Source organism: Ceratina calcarata, unplaced genomic scaffold (genome assembly GCF_001652005.2).
Source record: "Ceratina calcarata isolate Rehan_Ccalc_2016 unplaced genomic scaffold, ASM165200v1 scaffold53, whole genome shotgun sequence".
In the NCBI taxonomy this organism is placed as follows: Eukaryota; Metazoa; Arthropoda; class Insecta; order Hymenoptera; family Apidae; genus Ceratina; species Ceratina calcarata.
The window spans coordinates 1,353,240-1,368,303 of NW_017176451.1; the positions used below are offsets into that span (position 1 = coordinate 1,353,240).

At 37.7% G+C, this 15,064-nt stretch overlaps 2 protein-coding genes across 7 annotated transcripts in view; one reads left to right on the top strand and one right to left on the bottom strand.

Moving 5' to 3' along the window:
* LOC108628613 (phosrestin-2) overlaps positions 1–13,430 on the top strand; it is a 40,290-nt gene extending 26,860 nt beyond the window's left edge. For all 6 annotated transcript variants that reach the window (XM_026816630.1, XM_018030668.2, XM_026816628.1 and 3 more), the window contains 5 exons: positions 8,787–8,934; positions 9,412–9,603; positions 9,918–10,081; positions 11,818–12,099; positions 12,352–13,430. In XM_026816630.1, the coding sequence (XP_026672431.1) occupies positions 8,787–8,934; positions 9,412–9,603; positions 9,918–10,081; positions 11,818–12,099; positions 12,352–12,624 (1,059 nt within the window). In that variant the 3' untranslated portion in view covers positions 12,625–13,430. The remainder of the gene's footprint in view (positions 1–8,786; positions 8,935–9,411; positions 9,604–9,917; positions 10,082–11,817; positions 12,100–12,351) is intronic.
* LOC108628614 (sex-regulated protein janus-A) overlaps positions 1–14,024 on the bottom strand; it is a 50,076-nt gene extending 36,052 nt beyond the window's left edge. Inside the window, exons 1-2 of the mRNA XM_018030669.2 lie at positions 13,933–14,024; positions 13,591–13,761 (exon numbers count right to left, since the gene is read on the bottom strand). Coding sequence (XP_017886158.1) covers positions 13,591–13,761; positions 13,933–14,005 — 244 coding nt within the window. The 5' untranslated portion in view covers positions 14,006–14,024. The remainder of the gene's footprint in view (positions 1–13,590; positions 13,762–13,932) is intronic.
* Positions 14,025–15,064: the final 1,040 nt, after the last annotated feature.

Sequence of the window (15,064 nt, forward strand, 5' to 3'; positions counted from 1 at the left end):
GTCTAGTATTCGAGTATTATTGAAATTGTACTGCAGGAATACATTTTCATTTAAAATTAATTCTAATAATGAGAAATAGCCAGTAAGGTAGATGTTTTGATGAAATCTCTTTTGTCTTTGTACACTTTTAATGCTAACGGTAAATAAAGAGAACGTATCGGTTCGAGTTCATTTCACAAGCGATTAAACATCGAACAATGAGAGAAAGAATGCGAACGACGCATACGGCTCGAAACCTTGAGATTGATAAGTAATCATTAATGCAAACGGGATATAGAGACATAGGATAATATACCTGAATTTCTTAGTCAATCAATTAAGCGAAATATTATTCCAAGTAACGGCAGGGTAATTTTGCAGTCAGTTAATAGAACAAGTGGACTTAGCAATTTTCCATAATTAGAAAAATTACAATGTAATACGAAAAGGCACTTGGTAAATTCTTTAGAGCGAGTTTAACGTTCGCATTTCATGAGATAATCTCAAGATATAGGCACTGTTTGCCTCTGGAAATTTTAAGCTCGAATTGTGCTTTCATCGTGCAAATTTCGAGGAAATAGAACTAAGCCAATCCTGTAATCCGTTGCCTAAATCGGATGAACTTAAACCAAATCTTCGTTACAGTAAAAGCTTCGTACTACCTGCGTGATAAATGCAATTTGCTTAAGCAAGATCAAGCGTCGCAATAAGCAAATGAAATAATGATACAAAAGGTACGCTGAAACAAACAGGAGATTCTCATACAAATTAAAGGCTGTAGACGAAATCGTATTATTGGAAAAAGTAAATTAGTCACCGCGTTATCAGGCGGGTCACGTCTCGTTTGCGCGTCGATCTCGTCGATCGGCAAGTGGGCCAACGGGAAATCGATGAACAAGTAGCGATGAGCATTCTTGCGGGCTCCAAGACTTTCAGAGTTTCAAAGCAGCGGAAAACAGGCTGAGGTAGAAGGTTGAACTCAGTTAACGAGGACCTTCTAACTATTACCTTACATTCGCGGAAGCTAGCATTGTTTCATTTATCTCAATAATAAATTTATCATTAAACTGCGAGTTCTTATTCAAGGTAAAACATTCACAACATTAGTTAATTAAATACATCTTATATTACAATGGGTACTCGACTCTTGCTAATTCCTAGATCTCTATACATTATAGAATAAAGTATATACAATCTTCATATATTAAACAATGATTTAAACATGCAAATTTTCATTAAAAATACTGCATAAACAATAAAATCGGATAAAAACAAAAAAACAGGAGAAAACGTATATATAAATCGCATGTAGATGACTACGAACGATTAACGGGCGCGCCTGTCAATTTCGTATCTGTAATTAATAATCTGGTGGGCTTATAAGCGGCTGGTCAGCTATCGGCGGTCATCGAAGGGAAGGTATAAACGAACAACGCGTTTAAAGGATCTGATAGATCGTTGATCCGCTCGGAAATGAACCGTTCAGCTTATGGAGGACGGGATGCGCGTTAATATGGGTCGTGTGCCTTGTAACTGATACGCGCGACGTCACCGAACGACGTGCATCGAACCGTTCTGAAACAACCCTCGCCCTCAAGAAGAGAGATGCTTCTAAAAGGCTAACCGCGTCTTTGAAATTTTCCCGAGGATAGCAAGTGCATCGTGAGGATGCAATAATTTGAAACCGGTCAAACGTTAAATCGCAAATTGATAATAAAAAAATCGCTGGTCTCAATTTAAAAGATGTATTTCTTTTATTATTTAAAAATTCGCATTCAACTTCTACATAATATTCTGAGTAACTTTCCGCGTACATGTCACACAGCACTTATTTATAAATGCACAAAATCCGCAGTCTAATAATGATTAAAAGCAGAGAAATATTTTGCTCATTTCAAGCAAATCCTGTGAAAACTGTTGACTGTAAGCGACATGCGAATTTCCAAGGGGTAAACATGGGAAATCGAGAGGCAGCCGGGTTAGCCTCGGGTAACAAGCGTCGAGAACTGGTGAGTGATGTCAGAGAACCCGGTTGGCTGCGATAAATTCAAACCGCGTACATGTATGAACTCTTTTTCAACGTTTCACGTTGGGCGATCATCAACGCGGAAAATAGGCTGCGCGAATCGAGCCATTGTTTTCCAATTTCACAAACTGCTATCAGATCGCAGCGTTAAGAGGGATTAAACGGAGAGGGAGAACGGAGAGATTTGTTTAACGTTAATAAAAACGTGAGGAAACGCGGTTCGGCCACTCGCCCACTTTAGTGCTCCGTGTATTTTCTTGCCCCGTAGCCGTTTATTTAAGCGGATTAGAACGCGTACTACTACTATAAATCATATGTTATGTTATTCGAAAAGCATGAATTATCAATACTGCGAATTTTATGAAAGAAATAAACTTCTTTACCAGTTAGATAAAAAAAGTACATTGTGATAAATGTTTGCATTCACTGAAATTACCATTTGAAACTACCATTCACAGTGAAAAGATTGATAGCGAGATTGTTTGATGAGTACCAGGAAGCAATAAAAGAATATACCTAAGTCGGTCGAAGACACTTTGAACAAAGGAAATGCAGGTAATTGGAATAGATGGAGTCTAGCGGGAATGGGTACCGTTCCTTTCTGAACGCTGGATAGGAAGAAGAACGTTTCCAATCCAACTTGCATGTTCAGCGAGCCAAATATAAACAACTCATAAAACCCTGACGCTCAAGGGAGAAAACATGAATGAGACAAGCAGAAAACCTTCATCCTGTTCGTTGGAACAAATGATATACGATGTAGACAAAAAAGGAAAATTCAATAACGTGGAACAGGTACAATAAATTCTCGACTGCCATTGAGAAAAAGCGTAACGATGAGAGGAATATAATACTGCCTGGAAACGATTCTACTATATTTTTTCATCTACAGCTTCTCCAATTACTTGTTCTGAAACGTCTCCGAGATATTCTGAGACGGTTTCATCTCGATACGCCCACAGTTTCGTTTCAGCTTATGTAACTGTCCACCAAAATTAAAGAATTCTTTCGTAGATATGAAACGCAAAAGAAACAAGGAATAGTTGAAAGCAATTGAAGACAGGGTACTCCTGAAAAATACAGTAATATTTGGTATGAACCCTTAAATAATAGAAAAAGACAATAAGTATTTTATATTTCTAATTGCATGTGCAATAGCAGTTTGGACATCGAAACTCCAATGTTTCATTCATTACATACTATCTATTACATTTGACCGAAAACTTTTCAGTCAGTGGTAGTAGAATTGCTGGAGTTCACAAAAGAAGTAATGCCTATGCGTTGATTGAAAAATATTACTGACGGGGCCGTAAAAACAACGAATTTCCGTGCAATCAAGTAACGGTGGCACGTTTTACAGGCGCACAGGAGAATTAGGTCCTGTGGACGTAATGTTCAGGGTACGACGGAGTTAGCCTTGACACTGACCCTGACCTGGAGTCAGGTTGCTCTGGCAAGACGGGAAAATTATTTATCAACGCTCCTCTCCCTTTTCGTAGATATTTCATCCTACCCACGGATACGGCGTTGCATTATTTATCCGATCAATGAATTAAGCATGAACGAGATCTTTCCGATCAGCAATCGGAGGCTGCTATTTCGTCGCGTGCCTCAGAAACGTGCCGCGCTATTCTGATTTCTTCTTAAATATTCAACCACGGTTAACACATGTACGACATTACATCCTTTCGCACTTGCTTCTGTTTTTAAAGTAAAATATTATTCTTCGTTGGAGGAAAAAGGATTATCTTTATCGTCGTTCGGAAACGGCTGATCCTTTGGGATATCCACGTAACAATTGTACGATGTCACGTTACCGGAAGAACGTACTTTATTTAATTTTAACCAGCTGATGAAACGTTACAACCCATCCCACGTTTCCAACGTCACGAATCCTTGAGATCCATCTCGAAAAATAAGACTCATATATCTAACTTTTATCATTGTTCATAAATAAGGCAGGCGACGCGAACAGGTTTGCCAGCTCTTGACAAAAAATGAAATACGTATATATAAATAAGAAATATGTCTCATATAATGATTAATGTAATGTTTCATACAATCACACAGTAATTGATATACATTTTTGATACAACGATTGATACAATATTCAATATGAAATTGATTGGCATAATAATTGATACAATCTTTCATTAATAATTGCTGAAGCCCATAAATACCAACCGTCATAATTTGAAGCAGCAGTATATATTCAAATTTTCAAAGTTATCTTCGATATATTTCGGTGCACCGGTGTGACGCAATCCTGTGCAGGAGCTGACCCTGGCCTGCATCCTGCGCGCCTGCTCTATTCTCTTCCTTATTTTGTAACAAAGCCTGCTCTTTTCCTCCGATTGGCATATCAATTTATTTCGCGAAGAATAAAAAAGGATTTTAAATTATCTTGACTAATGAAAAATTTCCTCAGGTTTCCATGGTTTTTAAAATTTGCACGCGTAAAAAAAACTCAATAGGAAACGTAAAGAAACCGAGATATAAGAAAGTACGAGTAAGTTTGTTTATTATTAGTTCCGCAGTGAAATGTTTCTGCGGTATAAAGAGAGAAGAATTGCATAAAAATACAAGAGGGCTCAGCACGTTACTTTACTGGGATTATACAAGCTCCTAGATTCAATTATAATTACGAACGAAATTTCAGAGCTAATGAGAACATTAATAATAAACGTTTTAACCGTGTCCAAGAATTTCACAAGTACGAAGTTAAAATTCCTCAATTCATGGAAAGAATTGACTGTATCAAAGAAGAAGGACACAGTCTGAAAGTTCTAACTACGACCGCTTTCAATGTCGATTTTTTAAACAGCCGTGAACGTTCCCTGTTACGAGCAGAAGTACCTTCAACTTCTCGTTAAAATTCGGTCGCCATTGTGTCTGTCTTCACTGCGAAACGTAACTAGAATAAGGAACAACTACCCTTTCATAGCCACATAAGGAAATTTTGAGTCATTTTGATGACGCAAATGACCAAGATGTAAAGATTTCTTCATTTCTAAAGACTTAGGGTTAATAGAAATAAATGACAACAGACTCCAAAGAGCTTAGGAAGGAAAGCACATCGGATACTTTCTATTAAGGAATATCCTTTGAAGGTAGGCACGGTAGCCTTGAAGTAAAAACGGAATCAGAACGGATGCAGGAATTTAAAGAGAAAAGGTCGTTTACGTCTTTGTCGGATTGTTCGCACTCTCGAATCGTTTGCAGAAAAATAAAGGCGTTAATTGAAGACGTGAGAAAAATATTTTTCTTTTACGCTGTCGTAAATAAATTAGCATAATGCTCGAGGGAGAATCGTTTATTATTTCAGAATATTTCTATAAAAACAGATGGTAGTCACAGCACTCTAATTCCTTGATGAAAAATTAAAATGTACTGTAATGTAAATTTTAACTAGACACATTTTTGCAAGAAAAAATTGTTAAAAATGTAACCCACGTCGAAAAAATTCCATGACGCGATTTAATAACCACGTTCATAGAATAGAGTGAAAGTAAATAATCATTTGCTGCCGAATGGTATGTATTTATTGTAGAAGATAATCGATGTTCGCGATAAAAATTACTAATTAACTCGAACGGGCAATTGTTGATAGAATTGGAGCTTTGCTCAAAGCGTTCAGTATTTGCGAGAGAGAATATATTTTTGCTCGTGACCATTGTTGAACCACGTTATTGCATACTACGGGAAAATTAAGTGATGTTGCGCTAATTTTTATGCCCGGGAGTTTCTGTTTTTAGCAAGAGAAAATCGCGTTAGCGCGCGGACACTAATTCAATCGTGAAACGAAAAAAGGAGGTAGAATCTCTTAGGGAAGTGAGTGAAAATTCTATTCCGGCTTCGTTATAAAAAATCAATTGCTAAAAAAGGAAGAAAATTTTTCTATAAAATTGGAAACTGCTTCGACAACGAGCAGTTTTCACCGAGGGCAGTACGTGAAATGGTGGAAAGCTTGAGCATCGAGAGGATTGACACGAATGGGGAAGTCATTATGACTAGACGTCCTTTCAGCGGCAGTGATCAATCATAATTTGGTTCCGCCCGCTGAACTTTCCGGATCGCCACTGAAAAGTCAAATAAAAACCGACCCGATACCGCACGGGATGGTAATCTCTCGATGAAAATCCGTAAGTCCTAGATTGCTCGAGCAAATTATATTTTTTCCCTATAAATATATCTGTGTACCTGGTCTACCCCTATTCATTCGTGCTGAAGAGTTCCGTAAAGCATTTAATTTTCTATCAACATGAAACGCTGGTGAAATAGAGTATAGAATTTTTCCAAAGGAACTGAAGTATTTAAAGAGCACATCAAAGAAACTCACGAACAAGGTAAAAGTTATAAAGATCGTGGTATGAAGTTTTCAAGGACGGAGGCCAACTCTGGAATATCGATGGCCAATTACATAAGCTTGCTCGTCCTAAAATTGCACCTGTTGACTAGTGGGGATCATTTCTCGTAATTGTTGCCGCGCGACATAGCATGAAAGAGAAAGTGATGCAACGGAAGACAAACAACGCCTCCGTCTGTTTTCATAACTGAAAATGAAGACGAAGCTCGCGTAAAAAATGATGTTGCCGTTAACCGAGATCTCCGCGTGCGAAACGAGGAATTATGATCATCGGTATAACGTATACGATCCTTTTCTCTTCCCCTCGAGTGCAATTTCCGCAACCCCATTCTTCGCAATATAAATAGGACCGTGGATAATAAAGGATTCTCGATCCTGTTACGCAATACGAGTTACACAATTCTTGCTGGATAATGTATGTTGATACAACCCCATCCACAAATATAGAAGCCTCTCTTTGGCAAAGATTCTAAATTGATAATTATCAAATGACTAACTCAGATATTTTAATAACTTCATTTAAATTAATTAGTAAATGAATATCTCAGATATTTTAGTAACTTCATTTAAATTATTTGAATCAAACAGTATTCCCAGAATTGAAATTCGACACAAGTTCTTCTTCTGTTAAAATGTCAGAGATCGTATTTACACTGCAATTAACTTTAGAACATCTCGTTCAACTGTACGTTTTCCCATATTATACTAAAATGAACGGAAATGCACGGTTCGATATGTTTGCGTTATTCGTTCCACTGTTCGGTTTGAGTACGGAAGGAACGGGGTGAAAATCTCAATGGCCCGTTTCTCGAGTACTAACGGCGACATTATCGCAGGAGGATTAGTTCTCGGTGAACGAGGCGCAACACGGGTGCATTCAAAACGCCGGGATAATGTCGTTTCACGGTGGACTACAAATGTTACGATTCCACGGCTGGCGGCTTTCAAAGGGACGACATGCAATGCGATAGAGCTGAAAGACGCTACGTAGCTCATCAATCATGCATACAGAGGCGCGAAGAGGCTTCACTGGGCAAAAAAAAGCCCAGAAAGGTGAGAAAAAAGAACAAAGTATAATACGAAGACGCCGAGCATCTGCCTATTGGAGAAGAAATCGAGCGGGGATGAAATACTGAAAGGATTCGATTTTTATATACAGAGAAATTTTTACTCCTTCATTATGTAAGTTAAGTCGAAACAGGAAGATTTTTCTGTTGTCAACATCTGTTCAAATTTTATGAATGCAACACAAATTCTACCGATGCGTACAAAAATTCCAACTGAACGTACCTTTAAAAGGAGCAAGAAGGCAGAAGATACGAAGATAAGGGGGACTAAGAAGAAATTTTCACGCGAGACAGAACGGAAGATAATTAATTATTTTTAGCAAGGAGATGAGGAGTATCGATTTCGCTGTCTTTGTCTTCAAATCGTGACTAAAACCTTGCCCACATGGACTTTAAATGAACATGTCATCGCAATCGTGAAACGGAACTCTAACTGCGAGTAGTACACGTGTATGGAATCGATGAATGGGCTTTCACGCAGGAATATCTATTGAAACTTTTTCGTCATGCCACTATTTCGACGTACAAACAATAACTTATCTTGACAATGCTTGATGCTTAGCTTTAGCTTTCTATAAGAGCCGCATGCACAGTATTATTTCTAATGTCGCTTCAACCGTGCACGTTAGTTCTCTCGAATCGCAATTTATCTTATGAGGACCAACAGTAAATTGATTAAAGCAATACAGAAGTTAGTTCAAGTGGAAAAATCGGAAAAGAAAAAAGAGAAGATCGACCGTTCGTCTCAACCCTTTTTTCCTCCATTCCGAGACAGCTTCGGTACGTTCAGTGCCCTCTGACAATTCCTTCTCCACGGAGCCATAAAGATCATTGGGTGTTTCCCGTAGAAACTGTCCTCTAGAGGAAAATCGACTTTACCCTGGGGACTGGGAACGGTTTAGCGAGATAACAAGTTTCGAAACCTCTATTAATTAACGACCAGAGATCAAACATAGTCCGTTAATCCTTTCACCGATCGGCTAAGTATCGCAAACTCAAGATAAATCCGTCATCGCGTAAGGAAGCGAGAAACTACACTCCAATTTTCCGTAAACTGTCGAAATCTCTCTAATTCTAAACAAGCATGCTACAATCTGAACCCAACATCTCGCGTGGGAAGTCGCACAGCTATTAACAAATCATTTAAGGATACGATGTGTCTAATATTAACTCGATTTAATCCTACCAGCTTGCGACCATCACTTCTTGAAATTCAGAAATAAAACTGCTGATATTTCAGGATTTACCCATGCACACAATAATAATAATTGGGATATGGAAAAGATTGATTGCAATTTTCTCATTTGTGTTGGACCTAAGGGAATAACGGTTTGATTTATTTTTAAAGGATGCATTGATAAAGAGGCTAGGTCCCCACGCTTATCCGTTCACCATGGAAATCACGCCGTTAGCACCCCCATCGGTGCAGTTGGTGCCCGCGAAGGAATACAATGGTGCGCCCATCGGCACCAGCTACGACGTGAGGGTATACGCCGGTAGGTAAAAGTTAATCTAACCGCGCAACGGTTCGTGAACTTATGACAAAGTTCTGAAAAGCTGAAACTTGAATAGATTTCTTGGCTCAACAGTCCCATTCGCTTGAAAGTGCAATTCTATCGGGGAAACAAAAACATTACACCGCGGCAAAGATCAATGAAAACAGTCGATGGAAATTGGAGCGGACAAAAACAAAGGAATAGCGCGAACGGGAGCCGAGAGGAAAAAAGAAATGATCGTTAAAACCTATCCGATCTTGCTTTGTCGAACAAATTTCACTACGAATTTTAGAAATCGATTCACTGGCAATTCATTTCCCTTCGTCGTACTCCCTTCATTCCCCTCGTTCCTGTTATAACAGTTGTCGACATTAAATCTGACGCGTTTTGCATGCGCGAACAAAAAATCACATCGAATTTCGATTGAAAATAGATTATGGATAATAGCGTAATCGTCGATTGCACGATGATATTTAGCTGACCGAGCAGATGAGAAACTGCAACGGAAAACGACAATCAGAATGGGCATCAGGGTGATCCAACGGGCTGCGAAACCGGTACTGCCAGTAACAAGCGTGTACAGCGTGCCAGTGTCAGCCAGTCCATCCTTCGGTACCAAAAATCAAGTTTTCAACAGGATATCGTTTGTCGAAATCACGGATGACGGAGGTAAATAAAATTTTTATTACTAGTCAGTTATCGTCGATTTAATAGTAACCTTCTACTGTTCATCTTTCGATGATAAGTGTTAAGTATATCTGTTAAAAGAGACTTTCTATTGCCCGTTACCTTTCAATACTAAGAAAAGTGTTAACATCTCTTAAGAATAAACGGTATAGAGGGATATAGAGTAGGGAATTATAGAGAATATATAATATCTCATAGAGAATATATAGTGCGAGGAATTAAAGGATTTAGTTTATGGCGACGTCGAGGATCAATGTTGCAACGTGATATATCAGTGGATTGGATCTACGTTTCAGAGAACACGGGTCCACACGCCACAGTGGAGAAGCCGTTTCTATTGAGCGACGGTCGTGTCAGCCTGGAAGCCAAGCTGGATCGCGCGGTCTACGCCCACGAAGATTCGATCACCGTGAACGTTAAAGTGAATAACAACAGCAGCAAAACCGTTAGAAGGATCAAGGTAAGGCGGACTCCTACTACCGACTGTATAATGTATCGAGAGATTGAAACGCTAATGAGAATTCGCATGTTTGATTCAAGGACCAATTTATGTCATCTTTCATACGATAACTAAATCGGATTGCAATTCCGAGTTTACCTACTTCATCGGCAGTAGGTGGTTTCAATAAAGCCTCGACATATCAATCTATTAAGAATTTAATTGATAGATGAAATTGACGTGGCTAATTATTGATTCATCTCGTGATTTCAATTCGTAAAAATGTACAATAAAAAAACTTAACAAGACTTAGTATTTTATAATATTCTCTATAAAATAACACACACGATAATGAAAACAATGTATCATAATAGATGTCCGACCGCGCGCCGACCTATGCTACTTGCTACAGTATATCATTCGGCTAACACGCGAAAAAACAATTAATACGAATCAAGATTACTTTAAAGCAATCGTGTATATACGTACGAATTTCATTTTCACCTGAGATATTTATCGAACGACTCGTAAAACAACGTAATGGTCTTTATTACATTACGAGTTGATGTATACTAATGGCCTGCGCATGGAGTGTGCAACTCAGGGAGCATAATAAACCCGACGAAATCTTATTCCGTGGGACATACACACGCGTACGTAATCCAACTGCGTATCACGTTTAAAGCCAGGAACGTTCCGGCAGACTTTAACCAACGACTCAAACCCTTAATGCCATGTTTAGCGTTTAATGTGTCCTGATGGAAGTTTACGTTACCACTGACAGAATATTTAAACTGGATTCGAGGGGAGATACAAACTTTTGAGAAAAGTGTACAGCTAGCATTACTCTTTTTTTGCGTAATTCAGTTAAATTTGAAGGACGAACATGTCAATTCCAGCCCGATAGTTTATATGCTAAGTGTGACGCGATTTGAATACGAAAATCATTTACAACTCTGATATACTTTCAAATATTAGGGTAAGAATATAAAATGTGCTCACATGCTTCTGATACTATTTTTACTTAAAGAATTTACTGAAGATAAGTAGAAGCTTTTAAAATAATTGACGTATTGTCTTGAATGAATATTTTTCAATTAACGTCCATGAGTGTAATTTAAAGTGTTCGAAGGAATCTTTTTAATGTGTTGAAAAGAAACAGAGAGTGGGTGGCTGGTGAATTTCCTCTGGTGACAGAAGGACTTGACTATATGTAGAAAGGGATCGCGTTGGTGTCAATTGCCTTTGCGCCACAGTTCATTAGCGAGTGTGGCGAACATTGTTTGAAAACGAGAACGGACGGGTTCGATAACGCGGTGACTAGCGTACGAGTCCTGAACGCGTCTGCGTTAACTTTGTCCCGACAGTTTGGCAAACAGACTGACACACGGCAACCTCGTACCAGGCTTAAAACGAGTAATCGCGTTTGCTCTTCAACTGGCAAATACTCCTACCCTACATTAAATCATAATTAAATTGGAATTACAACTTAATTACAATTTGCCCCTCTATTTTCTAACAAAGCTTCCCAAGCTGTACTTAATTCATAAAAAATGCACAAAGGAAAAACAAGATTATCCCTTAAAGCATGTTTTCCATCCCAACGACAAAACAATTTTCTCAAGCTCTGTTCTACAGAGATTATGCGAACCAATTTTTATTAAGTTGACAAATCCTCTTAAAACTCCACAAACCATGATACACAAAGGATGGTTTAAATCCCTCTCTCTGAAATTCGATCGATACTTGTGTCACAGGTTTTCATTGTGCAACACGTGGACGTATGCATGTTCAGCAACGGGAAATTTAAGAATGTGGTGGCTCTACTATCCTCGCAGGAGGGCTGCCCGCTGGGACCTGGTGCATCGTTAGAGAAAAACTATACTCTCACACCTATCAAAGGCTCGACTAAGAATTGGATCGCCCTAGAAGATAGTTATTCAAAGGAGGGAGCTGCCTTGGCCTCCACCATTACTTGCCCTGGAAACGGTCCAGAGGACAGAAACGTTTTCGCGATTTACGTTTCCTATTACGTAAAGGTAAACTTTGCACGTTCTCTTATCAGCGAACTACGGATTTCTATGCAAAATAAAACACTAATCGCACCGGCTTGAAATATTCGTATTAAATAAACATTTATTTTATCATTTAAATGTGGAAATATCCAGCTTCTTTTGATGTTCTGAATTTAATAAACACGATTTAATTTACAATTGTATGAAATTCGTAGTCGATTTCTTACTAGGTCAAACCAAATGATTCTTGAAAATAAAGCTCGTTTATTTTTACAGATAAAACTTCTACTTTCTGCGATGGGTGGCGAAGTCTCCCTCAAGTTACCCTTCACTCTAATGTACAACCATTCGGATTCGGACTTAGGCTTCCCGTCCCCGGTGAGAGAGAAAGTTTTGAAAAGGAATGAAGACGCGGACAAAGAACAAGAAGATAACAACGGACACAAATATAAAGGAAGCAAGTTGGAACCGATCAAGGAGAAACTAAAGGAATCCAAAGACATCGAAGTAGATCTTATAGAACATTACGAAGAGGGCGGTAGTACCTGAGAGCAGGTGCAAACGACAGATGCACCAAGGAACAATGATGCGAAAGACGTAAAAACAGAGAACAATAAAAATTGTAAATTGGGTTTTAGTATACAAAGGGCTTGGTGCTGTTTCAGAAGAGACTCTTAGTAGTGACGGGAAAAAAAGGAACGTTTCGGGAAATGGTGTTTTCTTTCTATTCTCCGAAAAACAATTGGGCTTAAACATGTTCAGGAATTGTGCATAGTGAATTTATTATTCAATTTTAATATCCATATATCTATCTTCTTTCGGTAACACGCGTGCAGTTTAATGTTTTATTCTTGACAAAAAAGAAATGCGCGAAATATATAGAATAATAATTTTCAATCGAAAATTCTAATTTCGGTAGGATCGATTTGAAAACGATTTTCATCGATTTGTGCAGTTCCTACTTGTGCTACTCCTTCGAATGGAAATTGTACTGCCTACAGATTATGTGTACACATATTCAACGACGTACTGTAAAATTCATCATGTGTCAATCGTGAGAATCGATCAGAAAATTGAAAATCTATTTTTTTAGATGAAACATGTCTTGCATCGTTGGACTTTATTCTTAATCATATCGACATAAATGTTCCATGTAATTAAACTACCACTAAAGAACTCAATGTACCTTAATAAAATAAATCGATCCAGAGGCATATTTTAAGGATAAATCAATGCCTAAATTATGTATTTTATTGTACATGTGCACAACATGAAAAACTATGTATTGTAAAGCTGTACAGTGTATCTTTGGTATTGTAAATAGTAAATTACTTGAATATGACTGTGTACTATGATATGCAGTGAATTTCTTGCCTACTATAAACCTTCTATAATTTTCAACTAAATAAAATTTCCTGCATGAGACTCATGCAACTGGCAATCATTTTATTTGATCGTTATTTTTGACTACGATTGAGCAATTTCTTCTAATACTTAAATTTTGTAGGTACTTACCATGCCACTGAGCTCTTGCATAACCTCTAACGATGGACTTGTTAACATTATTAGCTTCGTCTTTAACGTTGATTAAAATGTATTTAAACTTCCCGTGACCGTCGATGTCTACATCAGGCACCTCATTCAATGATTCAGACATCGTGGCAAGCTGTCTATTATTCGGAAGTGCTAAAAATAAATAAATGTCTGCTGCATAACCTTTCGTACTTCACTTAGCTCTATTCTATCAACACAGATACGTTAAAAATATTTTTAACTTTGTGACTTGACTTGGTTCCAAGAACATCATATCAGAATGTATAAAGACAAATATTAATGCGTAGTTTTCTCGATAAATACCTTCAACAATAATACGCCGGGTGTACAATGCTCCGATTCTCAGATTCAACCGATTCAACAAACTTACGGCCATTTATAAAAACATTTAGCAAGTGTCTTTGTTGCACTATAAGGACTGCAGAGGACAGACAAAGACAACAGAAGTGCCACCAGCCAACACTTAATTATCTTGAGGTATTTTTCATCAATTTCAACAATTTTTGAACAACTTACATAACGTCTTTAGTAATTATAGCGACTTATTTGCGTTTGATGTGATGGAAACTGAAATATTTGGACTTGTCATAAAAGATGTCGCTGATCTTTAATTAACAACGTTCAGGCTTACCGACACTGATCTCTACGGCACTTTTCAGCCTGTTCAGTAGTACCGACGAGTGTTTTGCTTTCTATTCCTTACTTCGGTGGCGATTGCAAGTGCGTCTTCGTGCGTCACGAAGTCCCATTGAGCTGTATAAAATATTGTTTTATATAGCTCAATGCGAAGTCCTATAATGCTACCACTCTTGAGTAATCTTTCTTCGGTGGATGTTTCATTTGGAAACAGTCGCTAGGTGGCACGTTTGAAATTGTATGTGCCATGTCATGTCATACGATAACGATAACGTACAAAAGTACCAACTGTGAACGTGAACGTGGTATACACATACATACGGGACACACGAGGTATTCGAAACGTGTTTCGAAGTAAACATAAAAGAAATCTGCTATAATGGAGAAGCATGTGAAGTTATTAACAAATCACACTATGGATTCCCAATTTATGGGTATATTAGTTGCAATAATTGCAATTATCATAACCATAGGTAAATTAGTAAACATGATATTCATAGGTTATAAGTGCCTTATGCTTTTCTGTTGATTCTTGATAATCTACCAATTATCATGTATTAAAATTTTCGTTGATTGTGTTAACATTAGTAACATGTTTGAGAAATTTGTCTACTTTATTTTATATTCAAAATCGTAGTTTCCTTTTTCCTGTAGAGTTCAATTAAAAATATGTTCATATACAAACTAGCAAATGATAAGAGCAATAAATTGTGTAAGATCTAATCATTACAGTATAGAATAATAAAGGACAATACCTCTTAATTTAAGCATGTATTGTTAAATATAATATTTTTTCTTT